The sequence below is a fragment of the Melospiza georgiana genome, chromosome 16, assembly GCF_028018845.1.
Source record: "Melospiza georgiana isolate bMelGeo1 chromosome 16, bMelGeo1.pri, whole genome shotgun sequence".
In the NCBI taxonomy this organism is placed as follows: domain Eukaryota; kingdom Metazoa; phylum Chordata; class Aves; order Passeriformes; family Passerellidae; genus Melospiza; species Melospiza georgiana.
In genome coordinates, this window is record NC_080445.1 from 8,815,521 (window position 1) to 8,835,475 (window position 19,955).

Here is a 19,955-nt window from a genome sequence, read left to right on the forward strand (position 1 = left end):
TAGTTTGTATAGACTACCACAACCCTAGATTTCCAAATACAGCCCACTTTATCATGGACAAGAAACTTGCAATGTTATTGCATTACAAAGATGAAGCCTTTTCTGTTGTGAACTGTTTCAGTTTCATACTGAACAAGGAAATTACACTGAACCACTGTTATCATGAACCATAAGCTATAAAAATAACTCAAAAAATCCATACACTTATTTTTTAAAATGTATTGAATATATTACAGTAAAATAAAGCAAACTAAGTAAAATCAGATGTTTGTTTTCACAACTATTCCCTTCATAGTTTTATCTTCCACGACAATACCCTCACACCTCAGGATATCACAAGATCCAGCTGTTTTTTTCCCCACAGACTGCCAATTAAAACAAGAAATCAAAGCAGATAAACTTCTGGCATCCTCCCTCCTGAAAGACTTGAAATAATGAGCTCTCTGCCTAAGTAACAGTGTCATCTAAGCACAGCATCCACTGAAGACATCAGAGTTTCTGTTAACAAATCTGGCTGCTGTGAAGACATGGATTGTTCTGGGTGCAGCAGCTGACTCAGCTGTGCCTTGTACAGTAGCTTGTTTGTACAGCCCTTAGTTTGGATAACTCTGTCCCAGGGAGAAAGCCCTCCCATGGAGATCAAAAACAAGACAGGGCCAAAGAATAACCTCCCAAGCAGCATGTCTGCACTCTTGTGTCAGCAGCAATGAGTCTGAAATTCACCCTCAGCAGCACACAGGGCAGCAGGGGAGACACAGCAAAACCAGCAGTGCCTGACACTGTTACTAAACAATGACTAAAAACCCTGGCCTTGGAAATGGGAAGAAGTAGAGGAAATAAAAGTTTTCAAGGTCTAAAGTGTTTCCAAACAGGCAATAATTTTTTTTTAGCACAACATACAAAAAAAACCCCAAAAATCCAAGCAACAAGATGCTGAAAAGCAGCCCTGCCCTCCGGGTTGTGCCCCTGCAGAGCCAATGCCACACACCCACCCCTGTGTGTATTGGGACATCACACCAGTCTGCCCCCCCAGGCTCCACCATCAGCACTGGGGAGTCCACCTGCAGGGTTTTATTTAGAAATCTCATTTAATAATGTATTCAGATAATCCCAGACTTCTTTTAGAAAAGCATTCACTCAAGAATGCGGCTGATGCTTCTCTGCCTTTCATCACGCCCCGAGCATAATGTAAACACTAAAAATGTTTGCAGGGAAGGAATCTGAGACTGGAAAGTACACTTAAACACCTCCAACTGGAACAGCACATATTTTATCCTAATGTAGTCATGGCTTTTAATTGTTCCTGCAGACAAGAGCAATGGCCCCTCGTTCTAATAGGGCCTGAAGCCATTTTGATGTGATCTCACTCTTCTCTCCCTTGCATTAGTTGAAATGTAAGCTAACCACAAACACAGGAGGGATTTTTGGCATATCATGGATTTTTATTTTTTTTTAAGTAAGAATTTGAAGCCATCTCAGGCCACACAATGGTTTTTCCTTTTGCACAGGGTTCTTACAGAGATGCTGGGAGAATCCCAGCCAGAGGCACTCCTGGAGCCCAACACCCCATTCAGCCAGGAGCTCTAATGGAAGGACCTGCTGCTGCTCAGAAACACACTGAAATAAGGGATTTTTTTATTCTCCTAAATCTGACCATATATTTCATCTTAGATTCCTCAAGTACTCTACTAAAAATAGGAGGGGATGCAGAGGAGGTTTTTATTTCCAATACTTGGACATTAACTTCTAGAACACATCCAACCTGGCTGTTAGAGAGTTTCAAAGAAAAAAGTAGTGCCTTTCCACAGAGAAATGGACCCCTAAGTGTTCAAGGACCCCCCATTCTGGAGGGCATTTTGGCTCAACTCATTAAAAAAACAAAATCAAAAGTAGCCCTCAAGTGCTGCCTTGGAAAGCACAATCCCAAAAAGGAGAGAAGACTTCCAGATTTGTTTCACTTACCAAAAACGGAGCACAAACCCAAGTGAAGGTTGCCATTGCAGCAAGGTAAGCAGATTTTTTTAGGACTTTGAGTTCTTTCTGTCTGATCTCTAATACCTTCTCTTTAAAGGCTAATTCCCAAGCATAAAGTTTCAGAACTTTAATCCCATTGAGAATTTCATTCATCAGCTTAATTCTGTTGTCTTTGCTCTTCATTTGAGCCACCTAAAAACAACATTGCAAAAAATAATTAACAGAGCACAATACTTGGCAGAACCTCAAAGTTCTGAGCTTTCTATTTTGCAATGGCAAATTTACCTCATTATCATCAAAAGCTTACTTGCTTCCCAAGCAGGAAATCTGAGATACTATCTGAACAAACAAATATGCAGAATTAACAAGATGTTTTAAACCAATTAAAAGAATGCTTCATGTAACTACAAATCCAAAGCAAGATCAAAACAAGTGTGGCACTGGTTTAAGTGTGATTAACCCTGCAACAGGGAGCCCTGGGACTCGGGTACAATATGCAGTTAAAAAATAAACCAGTGTAAGATGTGCAGCTCGCTTCTAACCTTAGACCAAACATAATTTTGCTTTATTTTCAGCACTATCAATGGCTTTTTTCTTTTTCATCTCTCCAGGAAACAAAGAAAAAACAGAACACGCCACACATCCTGGAAACATGAATATTTCATTTATGGCCATTAGGTTCATTAGGCAGACAGCAGTTTACTTTTGCACTTTAGTTTTAAGGCAAGTTAAAAACTGAACTAATTGCTAATAATTCAATCAATGGACATCCCATGAAGCTGTCTGAAGTGCTACCTTGGTCTTCACTACTGCAGGTCTTTAGACTATTACATACAGATAAGCTGTAAGGCTGAAAACTACACGAGTTTGTTTATTCTGAATACACAACCCTTCTGACCTTTCTTTCCCTTTCATTTTCAAGGGCTAGTTAGAGGGATGGGAAAAAACATAAGCAAAACCCTCCAGGAACAAGTCAAAGAATAGATGTATCTTAAAAGCACTCTATAGAGATGCTAACCTGATAGGTTTTTGTCTTCATTGCCATCACAGCATTTATTGGAACCAGAAGGATCATGACAGCCACACCTGCCAGTACTGAAGGACCTAAATTCTGAAAAGTACATCATTGTAAGCATTTAATCAAACTATTTTTTTTAAATATTGCTCAAATCACTGCATACATTACAGAAAATCATTCTGAATTAGGGTTTCAGCTTGGGAGAAGAAGAGAAGGATCACGTGGAGGCTCAGGTTAATATCTATATACTTTGACTCTTGAAATAAACATATATTTTTATATTTATATATAGCCCTCATGTCAGAGTACATATAGATCAATCTCTCCAAATGTATCTCTACACACACATAAATATGTTTTAACAGTTTGCACTTTTTGCTGATTTGTCTTCTCTTCTGAAGAGTCAGCCCAGTGCTGTGTGAACCAGAAACAGCAACATCTCAAATCTTACTCTGAGCACAGAGCCAAGACCACTTTTACTTAAATCAAGGGACAAGTGAGATCCTCCAGGTGCTGCAGTCCCCCAGAGATAATAGTTTCCCCCTGCATCCTCCCCATATGAACTCAGAAGTGCAAATTCAGCTCCTGACAGCAGCGACAAAAGCAGCTCTGAATGGTTTCTTAATAAACAGCATTTTCTCCTCACTGCTGCACACAAAGGTCTGAACAACAGGTGTGTGTGGGCACAGAATCAGGGAAGCAGCACAGTGCCAAAGCCAACACAAGGAACAACACATAGTGCTCACCCTCCACAGCAGGTACAGTGCCAGTATCACCTGCAGAGGGGCAGACCAGATCATGTTGATGTAGGTAGCCAAGTCCATGAATCTCTGAGCATCCACAGACATCAGATTCACTATCTCACCCACAGTAGAAGTCTTCCTAGCAGAATTTGTGATAACAAGTGCCTACATGAAGGTAAAAAAAACAAAAAACAATTAAAACAACATGAGGACAGACTTAGTCATTTGTATTTTCTCCACAGAAGTCAAGTGCTTCACACAACTGCATCTTTTAAATCACAAGTAAGCATTTTCCTCCTTCATATTCTGTTCACCCTGTACATCCTGCAAAATGCAAGTTGTACAGTTTGAATCAATCAGAATTAAAGTCAATAAGCAAACTTCGGGGTATGGGCTGGTGGTTTTATTGCTTGGGGGTATGGTTTACTTGGTTTGTTACTTATTTTTGTTTTAGTCTAAGTGGAATCTCCACTTCTTGTGACACATTTTCCTCACACACATCTATCAGTTCACAGCTTTCTAAAATGTTCCAGCTTATTCTAAGATGGCACTGCTGCCAAATCCCAAAGGAAGCTGTAAATGTAGATGCATCTTTAATTTTTGCACCAACTGAAGCACTGCACACCCCAAGTCTAAATGAGGAAAGTTTTCTTACTTGGCAGTGAGAAGAAGAATGGTAATTAGCAAATTAGAAAACTGCCCTGGCTTAAAGGCTTTTGTTTGTAAATCAGACATGCTCTTATTTCTATTAAGAGTTAGGAATCAGCATACCAGAGTCTCCTATCTTATTACTCAGACTGGCATTACTCAGAGATGCATTCTCACAGTCACAGATATTGCATATTTGTAGTCACAGTATTGTTACATATTTAAAGAAACACCTACCTTTCTATAAATTACACCAACAATGGCTGTTTTGAGCCTCATTCCAGTTACAAAGCAAATATGAAAATACTGGTGAAGGATCAGAGTCTGAAGACAGGCACAGACAAACAGCAGTACTGTATAAAAGTAGCCCTGCCAGTTTGGGGCAGCCTTGTTGTTTACAAAGTTGAGCAGCAATCTGTGGAGAGAGAAATGAGTTCTCTTGATAGATGGAAAACAAAACCAAATGTCATGGTTGCAGCCTTGGGTTATCCCAAACATTGCACAGGTCATGCAAGCACCTGAAGTACCAAACTTAGACAAAACACTTCAGCAAACTTCTTAGAAACTGGAGATCCCTTGGTATGAGCATAGATCAATCCCTCCTCAAGGTACCAGTGTGAAACCTCAATATCACATAGCTCACATGTACAGCATTCTCTTGGGCTACACTGAGAAGCCTCATAGCCCCTGCAGCTGAAACACAACCACCTGCAGCTCCTTTACTTCTCAGCTCAAAGCAACACAACCCTCCCAGCTCCTCAGCTCTCTGTGGAACCACACACTCTGATGTGTAGGCACAGAATAATTACAGGTTAGCACTGAGCAAACTCTCCTGCTACAGCTGATTGTGTTCCTGCTCTGCCTTCCCAGTGCTGAAAAGGAAAAGAAGTTAAACTTTTATTGCATGATGTTGTTATTTGAAAACCAATGGACTGAAATCATGTTTGCTCCCTTTTATGACATCTCTTCCTCATCAGCTGAAGGCAAAGCAGTTTGGGGAGTGAAATACCAGCATGTTTTAAATCCTATTTATATACTTTTAATACAATAAAAAATATAAGGTCTTACTTCAGAATTTCCGGGCCTGCAAACATCAAGAGATCATGTGCAGCTTTAAAAAGGAAGCTCATGAGAAAATATGGTCCAAAGGTTTTATATAACACCTTGAATAAAGATGCTTCAGGGCTCTTCTGAGATGGTTTTATAATCAAAGCTTCAACCTCTTCTGTCACATCACCATTTGAGTCCCCTGATTTTTGCTGCTTTTTGGGCGCATATAACATGTTTGGTGGTTGCCTGAAAAAAAATCAGGTAGAGAATGTAGCCTTTATTCAAGCATAAAGCCAACTGGAAAAAGGTTCCCTGTACAAATGACATGTAAATGAGCTGCTTATTGTGATTCTTAACAGCTGAACTGAGTTTTACTGTCAAATGTATTTAATCATACAACAACTAAATGAACTGGCTGCTCAGAAACGGTTCTTTGCTTGGATAGGTAACATTCCTGGAAATCTCTCCCTTCAGCCTGCCCTGGGGAATGAGGAATAGAGCTGTAACTCATAAGATTAAAGAGCAGAGGACATTATTATCCCAGAACCCAGTGTGCTGAACTTTCATCAAAACCAAGGCTTCACTGTCCCACCAGAGTTAACAGACTGAAGCCAGGTTAATGCCAAGACATCCCCAATGGACTGAACACACTCTTTTCTCACATCTGGCTTATGCTAAACAGCATGCTCTGAACTTCTGAGGACAAGCTGGATGTAAAACACACTGTGTGAGCAAGCACACCATTTCCCTTCAATGAAAAGGTGCTCCTATTTGCTGCAGCCAAGGATGATGAAAGTAGGATGGGGACCACAGGCATGCGGGCTTTCTAATTTTAGTCATCTGGCTGAGATGCTCAGACTCCCTATATAGTCAAAAGAAAGGAATAAGCTGCTCACTTTGACGCCCTGAACTACCCTCCTGAGGCTCTGCCAACTACAGAGGGAGCCCAAGCTCCTAAATCACACAGCAGAAGTTTGTGTGCAAACACTCCCTGCCCAGGGGAAAACCACACATCAAAAGTCACAGTAATGAGTTTTGGATCATGAAAGATGAAGGGAAAGTCGATGCAGCTCTTCATAAAGAAGAAATAAATGCCCCACTTGGTTCCAGCTCTCTGAGCACCCAAGGACAAACAGGGGCAGCCTTACAAAAGCAGGTTTGGTAACAAACAACTAACACCTCTAAGCAGAGGCTGAGTCACTTGAGCTCTTAAACCTCTGTGTCTTGGCAGAACTGAAAGCCAGGGTAACTGAACTTACCTCTTGGTCTTTGACCACTCTTTTGCCCAGTTTCTAGCCAAACCTGGCACTATTTCCTCTGATTTGTCCTCTTTATTTAATGACCACAAATCCTTGGCTTCCAAAGGGCTCCGATAACCCTGAATCATCAGCCTGCATGAGAAGGAATCAGCAATATAAATGTAACAGCACCAGAAATATTTATGTATTCATAGAGACAGATATATAGATACAGCTGCATCCAGCCCCAGAACAGAGCCAGCTCTCCACAAAGATGCAAGGAAGCATTAGTGCCTGCAGCAACACAGGTCCAGATGCTAAAACATACATCCTCCTTTCTTTACTGGGAGAACTAGACACCAAAACAGCTAAGGAGCCAGGACATGCCACTGAATTCAAATTCCAGGGAAAATAAAAGAAAGGATGAAGTGATCTCATTTGAAAATCAGCCAGGCAATTAATATTCCCATGCCTAGCAAGTTTCAAAATCTTTATTAGCCTTTAATTTCACAAAGCAACTTCTTTCATCTAGCTTTCTGTTGGAACTCTGGCCAAGTACCAGCCACAACTATACACCAATATTATTTTACATGCTTCTGTGATTTAACTCACAAATCATACAGCATAAGTAGAATTAAGTTAATGGGGAAAAAAAAGAGCCTATTGGACAAAAAGATGTAATAGTTTCCAATGCCTTAGTTTCTAAATACAGCAGACAATTTCTCCTTTCTTATACTTCCCAAGGATTTTTTAAATTATATTCCTTCAAACATATTAAATATAGACTGGCAAGATTTAAAATTACAAAGACCCTACAAAGGAAGTTAAAAAAGTATTAATCAAGCTTTTTAAAAATTTAAGCTATCTACAAAACAACCAACCATAATTATTGTTGCATGATTATTGCTAATTTAGCTCTGAAAGCAGGACCCCAAAGTGCCATCTGTCTTCAACTGGTGATTTATGCAACAGCTTGATCTTACCCAGTGATCCACCAGAATGTGATTCTGGAGAGGAAAGAAGCACTGAACTCTGGGCATGGATTCTAAAGGAGAGAAAAAGAAATCAATCCACATACAAAATGACTGCAGGGCCAAAAGAAACAAGCAAAACAGAAAAGATGTTATTGAAATTCCTTTTTTTTTACAGTACTTTTTTTTCACATGACTAAAACTTGCCATTCATGCTGCTGAGAGCAAACACAAGCCCAGCCTCAGGGCTGTCAGCAGGCTGCACCAGGGACACAGAACAGCAGTGCTCAATCAAGAGTGCTCCACATCAACAGCACAACAAACAGCTGGAGGAATTTCTGGTTTGGAAATACTTGGTAAAAGGGCATAAAGCAGAATTTAAAGCTAACTAACATGACTTCTTTGCTGGCTTTCCCAACAAAATGAAAGGTTAAAATTTGAGGTCTGCCCTATTTCCTGAAGACACTCTAAATTCCTAGAAATACTCAAGACAGAAAAACAACTGTGGTCTCAAAGCACCTTGCAATTATTCCAGCCATGATCAAAGAAAAGGTTTCCTCACACCCACAGTATCCTGTCATGTATATTTAACCCCTGAATGAGATGAAAAGAACCAAAAGATGAAGAGGATCCAAAGACTCAGCAATCTGCTCCCCCTCCCAGGCACACAGACACAGACTGCCACGGGCAGGCAGAGCACCCTGGCACCAGGACACTGCTGGGGAAGGTTCCTGTGGCACTCAGAAGTGCCCATGGACCCTTTCCACAGTTACAAAGGCAGTATTTATTCCCTCCTCAGACATTTCACACCTTCCTTCATCAGTCAGTGCCACTGAACTGCCATCACACCAGAATCAGACCTTGTATAAAACTGGAATTTCATGCCATAAAGCTCATACATACAGCTAAGAACACAAGCCAAACCAATCATGTCTAGGTAAAATCAAATATCTACATCCAACGCACCCTCTAGCATTAGCTGCTCTTGTGTCTGAGCTGGTTAAATCTTTACTTGACACAAGAGTGATAAAAACAGAAATCAAACACATCTGCCCAAGCTGAAAATCTTTCCAGGTCTAAATTCTTCCCTGTGTTCAAATGAAAGTGAATCCACATGCTACTGCCTGCTGAACATATCAGATAACCAGGAGCACAGCATTTCAAATCACCATTTCCCACTGACTGCCAGCAGCACTACTGAATATAAATACACAGAACTTATCCTTCAGGAATTCTATTCAGCAACAAGGGCAACTGTATTTTTGTGCTTTTTCTTACATACAGCCCCTCCCTTCCCCCAGTTTTGCATGTTATGGGCTTGTTTTGCATCACCAAATAAAAAGCAGAATTTTAATTATTTATCATCTTGGAGACTATGGCCCTGTAGCTCAATACACAGAATATTGCACATATGATACTTGGCACCCTGTACAGACTCACTCACAGGATCATTTACTGTTTCAGAAAACAAAGGTGGTTGCTCTGGAAAACAACACAGGATGAGCTCTACTAATACCAGGACAAAGTAGATACAGAAGGTGGCATAACGAAATGGATCCTCCTGCAAAGGAAGGACATATTCCAGTTAGAAGGCTTGAGGAATTTGTTTTAATTAACATGTTATGATTAAACAGAAAACAGCTCCTTACTGTAAGTTCTGAAACTAAGTGCTACACCACTCACCCGCCATGCAAATTAAAGTCAATGTCTATTTTGGTAAAGGGAAGGTAATGAGAGGGGAGAGGCTGTGAAAGACACATTTATTTTTATTCAGTCATTACCATTAAAATACAAGCATTATTTCTTATGTAAAAAGTTCTCTTTAACACATGGTTTCTGCCAACACAGCCCCAGTCTGAAATAAGTGTATTCCTTACAGGGGCAAGACATTTATGCACTGGGTAGCAAGGAGTATTGAAAGCAAATTTTTTAATTCTCAGAATTGTAAAAATTACAGAGAGCAGAATTTACATTACATTTTGTTCTACTGAGTGCAAAATTCAGAGGTTCTTTCAGTTTTTAAGACTGGGACTGATGCATACACACAAACCACAGAAATCAAAGCACAGGTATAGATGGGGACACACCCCCAGCAAAATCCCATTCCCAGCAGCTAAAGACAAAAGCTGGGTGAAAGTTCTCAAAATTGCCAATGCAGCTTAAAGGTTTCAAGAAATAAAAATAACATTTTCAGGCAGCTCCACAATTCGTCTGATACTTGAGGTGGTGTTACTACAGGGGCAAACTGTCTTAAAAATATTTCACTTTGATTCTGTCCAAGCAGGTGAGACCACAGCAGCACTGAACAAAGTGTTTCAGGAAATCCACTGCTCAGTCAACAGGAAGGTGACAAGCACCCAGCCCGAGCAGCTTGATAGCAAAGATTACAGAGAATTTGAGAGCCCTCGAGCAGACACATCCGCTTTCCCCAAGAGCCAGCCCAACTCTCTTGGCAACTGCTGCTGCAGTTAAAATCACTCTGAATTTCGTGAGCATTTCAAAACAGAAGACATTAATTCCTGCTTCTCTTGCTGTTGCAACCCAAGGAAAGCAGGTACACTAAATGAATCATTAGCTGATTTGACTGGTGTAATTGCCAAGCAACTGTTCTATCACTGCAGCATTGGGGATCATTTTCAACTGAATGAGGCTAAAAGTCACTTACCAAATTTAAGGCATGTTTTATTTTGGATATAAAAATCATCGTGGCACATAACAATGAGATGAACCAGAAAATTGTCAATACACCAGAAGACTGGACTCCTTTTATTCTTTCATATTGTATTAAAAATGTGGCCAGCAACTGTAGATAAATAAAATGAAAATATATTCACAAATTAAGTTTTACAATGGTATGCACATGTAAAAGGTACTGTGCTAAAATCTGCTTATTTAACATTTCTAACCCAGTATCTCCCAGACCTTCTAAATCCCTGAAATTTAAAGTGTAATTAAAAAATACATTTAAATAGGAAATTCTCTGTATCAGTAAAGATAAGGAGTAGACAAAATGAAAAAGGAATATGCATTAAATCGAAATAGACATTCACATATATAAAAGTACTGCCAACCTTTACTTCTTTACTTTTCTGGTTCTATATCACAAATCAACATGGAATTAAGGCATTTCCTGACTAGCTCTTTTTAAAATAAATAGATTTTTTCCAGACAAGCCATAACACCACACAACACCAACCAAGTATTAGTCTATTTCTGTATTTTGTGTGTTTTCAGAGTCTTTTAGGAAGCTCTACATCTCACTTATCTACTGCAACAAGCATTTTCAATCAGCCTGACAAAAGCTTGACAGTTGCATTACTAAATGACCACAAACTACTTAACAGCTCTTGCATTTGTCAGTATGTTTGAGGTCTGTTTGGGGATTTTGTTGTTGTTGAGGTTGTGGTGTCCCCTTGAGCATCATGTTTAATCATTCCAACTCTGTAACAAACCTAAGGCAACTGACAGCAAATGAAGAGCAAGGCATCTGCCTTGAAATGCAGAGATATTGGTGTGAAAGCAGAAAACCCCAGCACATCCAGGTCAAAGGAGGCAGCTGGGGACACCTGTCACTTGTGGCTTTCAAGGCTTCTCACTGTGCCCTCAAGACTAACAAAGACAACACACTCAAGAATGTTATGTGACAGTTTGTAAGGAGATACTTCCACAACCTCCCCCAGATTCAGGGGTTTGTATTACCCAGGTTGAATCAGCTCTCTTGAGCTGACTCCTCTACCCAATGCCTGAGCCAAACTATTCAATGGATGCTAGCTCAGGCCTACCAAAATAAGACAACTGAAACTGCCTTGTGTGCTGATGTGCATCACACTGAACACAGATAGATGAGAGTCTGATTTTTCTCTTTTTTTATTAAAAGAAAGCAGGTATTTCAGAGTCAATACTTCACAGCTCAACTACAGAGTAAGTCTGTAAATAAAGGCTGCAGCTCAAATGGTTACAGCACTGTGAACAGCACAGAGACTGTGTTATTGCTTACAGCTTTGCATGGCAGGGGCTGTGCAGGAGAACTTACCATTGTTATACCCAATAGTGTAGGGCTAACGAGAAAAAATGGAGCTCGAAAAATATTTTGACTTCTTTCCCAGAAAGAGTAGAAAAGGTCTGCCCAGCAGACTATCCACAGTATTAAGCCCAAAGCCTGCAATAAAAAAAGTGCCTTTAATACATCAGTTCACAAAGATAATGCAGCACAATATTTACATGAACACTAGATCTTCTGTATTAGCAGGAGTCATAATCAGATCATATCATTTGGGCAATTCTACCGTATGCACCAAAAAAAAGCAATTTGGCTTTAATTATTGAATTCCTACTAGAAGAAAAAAGTTTACTGGTTTTTAATTGCATGTAATTCAGTCTATTATGAAGCAGAAAGCTGGTCTCCTGAATAATAGACTGCAGAGAAAATAAACCTCTCCAATATACCATGTTATTACAGCCCTTCTTTAAACTTTGCACTTATTCTATAGGGAAGAAAAAGTTAAGTACCTATTTGACAATAGAAGTGGAATGGAACACCTGCAGCAGCTCTAGAAATGTATGGTGTGTAACTTAAGAAGCTGACAGGATAATAAATTCTTTCTATGATAGAAATAAGGGCTTTGAGATTGAGTTGCCTTAAAACAGTCTTCTCCAACTGCTCTTTAAAAGGATTTGCATGTTTGCTGCTGTGCCAGGGTAACTTTCAGAAAGTCTGATAAAAGGGCAAAGGAAACAGGAAAGGCTGGGAAATCAAACACAAGCAGAACAAATAAGTTACCCCTGAAGCGTGCACATAGGTCAAGACTGATGCTAGAGCAGGGCTGAAAAGAGGCTGCACTTTGCAGAGCAGGCTGCTGAGCTGAGGTTCCAGGGACACTCACCGTTTTGGCTTTGTTCAGGTTGGACACCTGGATGTAGCCCCTGTCATGCCAGCGAAGGTACAGCGAGTACACTGGGAAGCAGAGCCACAGGTAAATGCAAGGGATCCACACCAGGACTGTGTTCTGAAAGCACGGGGTGAAGTCTGGATCTTCTGTGTGCCATGTCAGATTCCAATCCTGGGGCAAGAAAACAGGCTCAGTTACAGAAAAAGCCGACACTGAACTTCAGTATTTGACAATCAGAAACAGGGACTCAGCATAAAGAATCCACAACAACAAGGCATAGAACCAAGTAAAAGGCTCACCCTTGTAGCTTGTTTCCTCCTCAATAAGAAGAGGATGGAAATTGACATAATACAATGTTTTCTTACTTCTCTCAACATAATTTTCAAGCCCAAGGTAAATCACCATACAATCAAACCAAAACTGATGCTCACAGTAATAAAACCATGACATTTTAACTACTGGCACAAGGACTATTCACAATGACAGACTATTTAGTAGTAACATGAGCTTTCATACCGTATTTAAGATTGTTCTAAGTTAGGAAAATCTCTTGCAGCAAATTTTACCTTTAAGTCATTGACCTTGCTGAAAACTTACCACATGCAACACTTTCTCTCAAGTGCTGTAGATTTTTGACTCTCCAACAGAATAATGCAATGCACAACATTGCAGCTGTAGATGGACTGCAATAGTCAACAGCCAAAGCATTGCTCCCAGGCTTCTGTTTAAAAGTCACTGAGCCAAGAGCAGCAGTCCCATGCCCAAAGGCTTGTTGACTGTAGTGTTAACTTTTCAGTGGCAAAGCATTTTTTCAGGCAGTTGCACAGCTTACACTACACAAAACACCAGTACCACTACTGGGACATGTCAGCAATCCCACTCCTTTATAAAAGCCTGAGCTGGCCACTGAAACAGGTGCCATCATCCATATTTTATAGATGAGGAAACAGACCCAAAAGGAGCTGTAGTGCCTGTTCCCTCTATTCCAACATCAAAGCTGAAAGCAGATCCAACTGCCCAAATCACCACACTTTGATCCTTGTTTGTCCCCATGTTCCACTGAATAAACAGCTTCAAACACAAAGAGAACATAGATCTAAAGAGGGATATAAGATACATTTTCTTTCCCCATTTCCCTCAATTTCTATCAGAATCTAGGACCTGATACAACAGACAGCATACACAGGACACTCAGTGTTATTTTTCTCCTCTAATTCCACAGCACTCTAAAAATCCTTCGCACTATGTATCATTTTTAATTTTTCATTTTTAGAAAATCTCTGAGGCAATTCCAGGGCATTAACACTGGCAGAACACAAGAATGCCCAGTTATGTTTGACTGTGCCTGTGGAGGGGTCACAAGCTGTTCGTGACAAGGCAGTGGCTGTGAGATCTGTGGCCAGCCACAGCTTACTGAGTTTCCTGACTGCTTAACTCATCAGGCATTTCAGCTGAGTCATCCTTACATTTAGCCACCACACAAATGCTTTTGGCTTTCTAAGTCTCAGCAGCACTACTCCAGCACAACAGCCAAGAAAGGCTCTTGACTCTGCAGAACAGTTTACAATTCACAAATTAAGATAGTTATAAGATTATACAAGTAAACCAACCAGATGCAATCAGCTTTACAAGGAACAAACAAAAGCACTGACATCTTTTTATGGAATAAACTTCAGGAGATCTACACACCCTTTAGAAAGCTGTTAACTTCTTTCTCCCTGTTTGTAAATGCTTTCTATAAAATTCATCTGGCAAATACCAGCAAGGTCAGGGCAGGTAACACATGCCACTGCCACGTGGCAAAATAAGAGCAAGAAGTGCTGTATGCATGACTGCTATGCACACTGGCTGGAGGATATTCTAAAAACATGCAACCTTCCATTTGACAAGTTATCATCTGGAGGTGTTTGTTTCCCCATAAAAGGCAAGAGTGTACAATGCAATGGTACTTCAGTGTTCAGAACAGAAAGATGGGACAAGTGGGCAATTTTGGGCAAGACTACTGCTAGAATTTAACAGCAACATCAGTTCTCTCTTTCATATGTTTCCAGGATTTCATCCAGAAGCTGTTGCTGTCAAGTAGGCACATGCTCAGCTTTAAAAACATTTATCTGTACAAAAGAAATGGCAACACACAGGTGAGATGCAGAAGCCACTTCCATTTTGCATTCATTTCAGGTGGCAAAAGGCAAGGAACACGTGAAGAGAGACAGAGCAGCATTTTCCTGCTGATCCCCTCAGCTGTGTAGCACAGACAGGAGCAGAGGGGCAGACCCACCCTTGCTCTGGGCACCCCGTGTGCTCACAGGGCCACCTGTGAGGGGTCACAGCTCCCACAGTGACAGCAGCCACGGGAGGGTCCCCGTTAACCCCAGCCCAGAGGCACTGCAGGGACACACCGAGCAGGGACACACCGAGCAGGGACACACTGCAGTGACAGGCTGAGCAGGGACACACCGAGCAGGGACACACCGAGCAGGGACACACTGCAGTGACAGGCTCAGCAGGGACACGCTGAGCAGGGACACACTGAGCATATGTGGCAGGACACAGCAGCATCTGAGGCAGATGTCTGCAGGACACAGCAGCAGCAGCTCTCAGCCTGAACCCAGCTGGGATCACCATCAAGAGGAACCCATTCCATTACAAAAGGATGGGCTCTACATGGAGGACACCACAGCCTCAGGAGGTTCCACTGCAGCTGGAAAACGTGTCACTCTCATCATGAAACCAGCATGCATTCACATTCAAATGATAGGTTCAGTTACACAAGTCCAGACTAGTTGTGCCAGTGGAAAGTACATGCTTCTCCTTTGCTTTACATAAACCCAGATTCAGTTTTGGCTTTTTCCATCACAAACAAAATGCAGAAACACTCACTGAAGCAGACCTTTGTATTTAACAGACATTCATTAGCAAACTAATGACATTTTTTTCTGAGTCAAGTTTTAGAAACACTGTTTAGCAAGTTGTTCTAAAACATGAAATTACTCAATTTTTCTCAGCTCAAAGATTAACCATTTTCATTCTGACCCATCAGTTAATTCTTCTGCTTTGCAAAGTCACATCAAATAGCAGAGATATAACTACTGAAAGCCTACATAAACTAGCAGCCTTCTGCCATAGAGGAAGAGAAGGAAAAAACAAGGTAAAGTCTACAGCTATTAGACTGTATCATCTGGAAGCAGCCTTATTTTAAGCTGTGACTGCAGGAACCCACTGGAGAAGAATCATCCTGATCCTTGCTCCTTTCTTGCTAGATGTTGGGAGAGATACACTGTTGGCTTAGTGTAAGTGCAGTCCAGAAGAACCATAACTCAGATGTTAAATTGTTTCAGGTTCGTTTTTCTTTTCTTTTCAAAAATTCCTTAACAATTTCAAAGTTTCCCAGAACAGCAGATGGGTATTTTTAATTTTACCTGACCTATTTCTCAGTTTTCATTTCTATCATCAGCACTATGGTCTAAAATTCCAGTCCACAGTTCTAGTTCCCTGTAGCATTTTTTCTCTCATGGCACAGAAAGCTTCCTATCACATCTGAAATGAAACCCTCTGTCTACAAGAAGGGCACAAAAATGCTTGGCATTCCCCAGAATCAAACTGATCCATTCACAGGTAAACCACTTACGTAACAGTGCATAAAACCTAGGAAAATTAAGAGCTATACTAACTCCTGTCTAAAATTTCAGGAACAGGCAAGATAAAAGCATTGGCAGTAGAACTGTAAGACAAGGTTGCAACACAGAAGGCCAGTTATTGTGCCTTTGCTGGGGCAGAATACACACCAAGGATAGTTGCATGCCTCCTGGATGGCTAATCTGAGGAATATCAGTATTTGGGGCTGGCTGCCTCTCCTGGCAGCAGGAAAGGCTGGAAATTGAACAGCCAGGGGTTGCTTGTTCTCACACCAATAATCCCACTTGACCCACAGCACACTTCAGAATTCTCACTGGCAGAAATGGAGAGACCCAAATTGTTTGGTTTCATGCCTGCTGTGTGCAAGTGTGCTAGAGATGCAGGCTGCCAGCCACAGTGTTAAATCCACCTGCATGGACCAAATTGTGACTGAAAAGTGACTTAGAACATTAGCACACAGCTATGTAAAAAATGAAATTACAAAACCACACTGGAATCTTAACATCATGGTAAACACTTACTCCCTCAAATGAAGCTTGACACTGACACTGTGTACCCACTTCTTCAATATCACCCACAGAAGAACCACTTCCCTTGTAATACCAAGATAAAGTTTCTCAATCTTATCTCCCCAACAATAAAAAAGACTTCTGTTTAATGCAATGTTTACATTTAGCTGACTGAAAGTAATTAGCTCTCTCACGCACTATCACTGTAATTGCAGCTGACAACTTTCATTATAATAGGATCATCACTTTCCCACTGAAATTGCAAGTCTTACAGTCTGCCAGCTCTAGATATAGGATTGAAAAATGTCCCAGTGTAGCACCTATAAAACCATGAGCTGACTGAACCCCTCTCTCAGTGTAGGCTAAAAGGCAGTGGCCTCATGGCACCTATCTAGGACAGCAAATTTCCTGCCTCTCCCCAGACAGGAGATTTGGCAGATCTGGCTCAGCCTTCATCTTCAGAGAGGCTGCATCAGTGCAGAACAGGACCTCTCTCTTTTAGGCTGCTTTAAAGGAGCCCTGACCTTGCTTTAAAAAAGTCCCTGATACCTGATATGCCATCTTTGTTCTGCCATTCATGTTTTGGAGTCAGATCTGAAACCTGTGCTGAGGCTCAGGTTTAGAATGGAGCCTAAACAATCACAATGATCATGGCACAATCCTCACCAGCATCAGACCTGCTCTGCTGTGCTCAGCCCACATCACGGGGAATGACAAGCTGGTAAGACAAGCAACAGATATTTGTACAAGAAAAGTACTCCAGAATCCCTGCAAAAGTTTTCCAGCCCAGCTTCCCAAAATACCATGTGCAGACTGAGACCTCAGAAAAGGGAAGACACCATGCCTCTCCTTCACTTCAAATTCTGAGACCTAAGCTTATTCTTGAAGTATCTTAATGTTGTCAAAGACAAGATTGTTAGAGCAAGAGGTGGAAAAGTTACAAAATATAATAATCACATAATAAACAAGGGTCCTAAATTTTTTTATCATGTATATAAAGAATATTAGGGGGAAAACACCAGTGTTTCCAGTGACAAGAAAATGCCCTTAATTTTTCATAATGTTTTCTATTAGAAATGGTTTTAGCAAGTTATAAATGGTATTAATGGTTTAAGTTCTCAACAGTAATTACTTACATAATGCAGATTTGACTTGTTAACACAGACAAGAAAAAGCCTCTATCTTCCAATAACTGGTCCTGAAGTTAAATCAGGTGTCTGTACCTCTTTGCCCCAAACCCCCACATGAGTATCTCCTAATATTTACAAAAAGTTTAGATCCTTTATTATAGAAAGCACTGAATCAGCTAGAACTGTGTTAAATTCCAAGGAGAAAAAGCATATTTTGCTTTTTTATTCCATTTAGCCTAAAATAAGAGGCAGGTGCTAACAAATTGCCAAAGAAAGGAGTGCCTGCAGCTGTGGCATTTACAGGAGCTGAGTTTGTAACCTAAGAAGCTAAAAGCCACCAAACTATGGCTATTTTTTTGTGTCAGAGAAACATATAACAGATTATATTAGAACTTGCAAAATTAAAATTTAGCCTCTGTCTACAGACACTGCATTTCCATACCCTGCCATATCTGCAAGTCCCACGACAAAACATTTGGCCACTTGACAACAAAATATTTACCACTTCTAGTTTCAGAACCTAAGGATGGTTTTTACCTTTCTGCAAAGTTTTTCACTGAAATCACTGTTACCTAAAAGGATACAAGAAAAAGATTTCTGCTCTCATCTCCTTCTTGCACCAAACACAGCAACTTCTGCTCAATAATGCAACAGCCTGTACCTTGAGTTCAGACCACTGAGAAGTCTGAACACACCTGGGAAATAATCCTACCAAGGGACTAAGGTAACAGCTTAAGTTGGGATAAACTGTATGTGAAGGCAGCACAGGTGCAAAGAGTGAGAAAACAGTAATGCAAGGAATTCTGACTCTATTAAAAGTAAAGGTCAGTACCCGGCAGGAGGCTTTTTAGAGATGTGACCCAGAGTGACTCCAGCCAACCCCAGCTGACCTTCACTCGCTCCCAGTATAGCTCAGTGTTCAAGGTAAACTGCATTGTGATTGCATGAAATGGCACAAGTTACTCAGGCATTCTGCCACCTTTTTTGCCTTTTTTAACTTTTCTGAGCAATTCTGAACTGCCAGCTGTAGAATGGCAGGTGATCTGTTCAGAAAATCCCCATCAACAACAGATTATCAGGCTTAATTTCCCTGGTTTTCCCTTAAATTGATCTATTCTGGATCAAGGGATATCTTGAAATAAATCTAAATCTAAGTTTAATTTTTCTATGCACATTTAAATTTTCTATGCACATTTCTATGCACCCTTGTTCATAAATGGAAGAAAGCTGACAAACAACCCTCTGGCTTTCATTGCTAAAAAACGCAACAGCCAAGGCATGAGAATCATGCAATCTGCTGTTAATCACAATAAAGCACCATTTGGTGTAAAGGCTTCCTTGTTTATCACTCTGCTCCTCCTCTGTTCCAAATGCTGTGCACATATGACCTTCCTGTGTCAGTGACTATGAGCATTTTGTGACCTGCACACTCTTCAGCAGAGACTAAACTCATGGCTTTTATCAGGCTCACCCAGGACCCTCCCACAGCACCTCCAAGTCCCTCCCCAGCTTGCCACAAACACAGAGGAGCACTAAAGACATATCTCAGAGAAAGAGCTGCAGGGCTCCGAGAGCTGTGCCAGTTTACTGCCTATCTGATGTGTGACAGCCACAGATCTTCAGAACCTCATGAAATTGCTCCTTACATAAGAAGACTGGTTTTTCTTCAGAAGACTGGTTTTTCTTCAGAAGACTGGTTTTTCTTCAGAAGACTATTTTGGTAAAACTACCAGTGTCTTCATAAATAACATAAGCACAGCAGCTGTTTGTGTCACACAGTATCACTTCACAAATGTCAGTTAATAACCGCAATGCATTAAAGAATATTAATATTTTTTTTCTTAATAAAATTCTATCGAGCTACATTATGGATCTCTCCCACTACAACAAGGTCAACCAAATACAAAACCTCTTTGACAAACACGAAGAAAACACTTTTATTTAGGCAGACAAACACGCCCAAAAGCCTCAGCCAGAACTCTGCACAATGGCAAAGGAAGCAAAGCCCAACCCCTCCCAGCTGGTCCCTAGATTTTGTGTTTGAGGCTCTGCCTCACCTTCACTCACCCAGTCTGTTCTTCTGTAGTTTGTTTTCACACAAAAAGAGCTAAATCTGGCACAGTGTGTGGATACCACTTCTTTATTAACA

The 19,955-nt window shown here is 40.8% G+C and overlaps 1 protein-coding gene across 1 annotated transcript in view; it reads right to left on the minus strand.

Moving 5' to 3' along the window:
- Nucleotides 1-19,955, minus strand: part of LOC131090275 (multidrug resistance-associated protein 1) — a 44,679-nt gene that overhangs the window by 21,012 nt on the left and 3,712 nt on the right. The window contains exons 2-12 of the mRNA XM_058035550.1: nucleotides 12,526-12,702; nucleotides 11,676-11,801; nucleotides 10,308-10,445; nucleotides 9,087-9,203; nucleotides 7,655-7,716; nucleotides 6,693-6,824; nucleotides 5,452-5,679; nucleotides 4,621-4,798; nucleotides 3,739-3,900; nucleotides 2,993-3,085; nucleotides 1,963-2,166 (exon numbers count right to left, since the gene is read on the minus strand). Of these exons, the coding sequence (XP_057891533.1) occupies nucleotides 1,963-2,166; nucleotides 2,993-3,085; nucleotides 3,739-3,900; nucleotides 4,621-4,798; nucleotides 5,452-5,679; nucleotides 6,693-6,824; nucleotides 7,655-7,716; nucleotides 9,087-9,203; nucleotides 10,308-10,445; nucleotides 11,676-11,801; nucleotides 12,526-12,702 (1,617 nt within the window). The remainder of the gene's footprint in view (nucleotides 1-1,962; nucleotides 2,167-2,992; nucleotides 3,086-3,738; nucleotides 3,901-4,620; nucleotides 4,799-5,451; nucleotides 5,680-6,692; nucleotides 6,825-7,654; nucleotides 7,717-9,086; nucleotides 9,204-10,307; nucleotides 10,446-11,675; nucleotides 11,802-12,525; nucleotides 12,703-19,955) is intronic.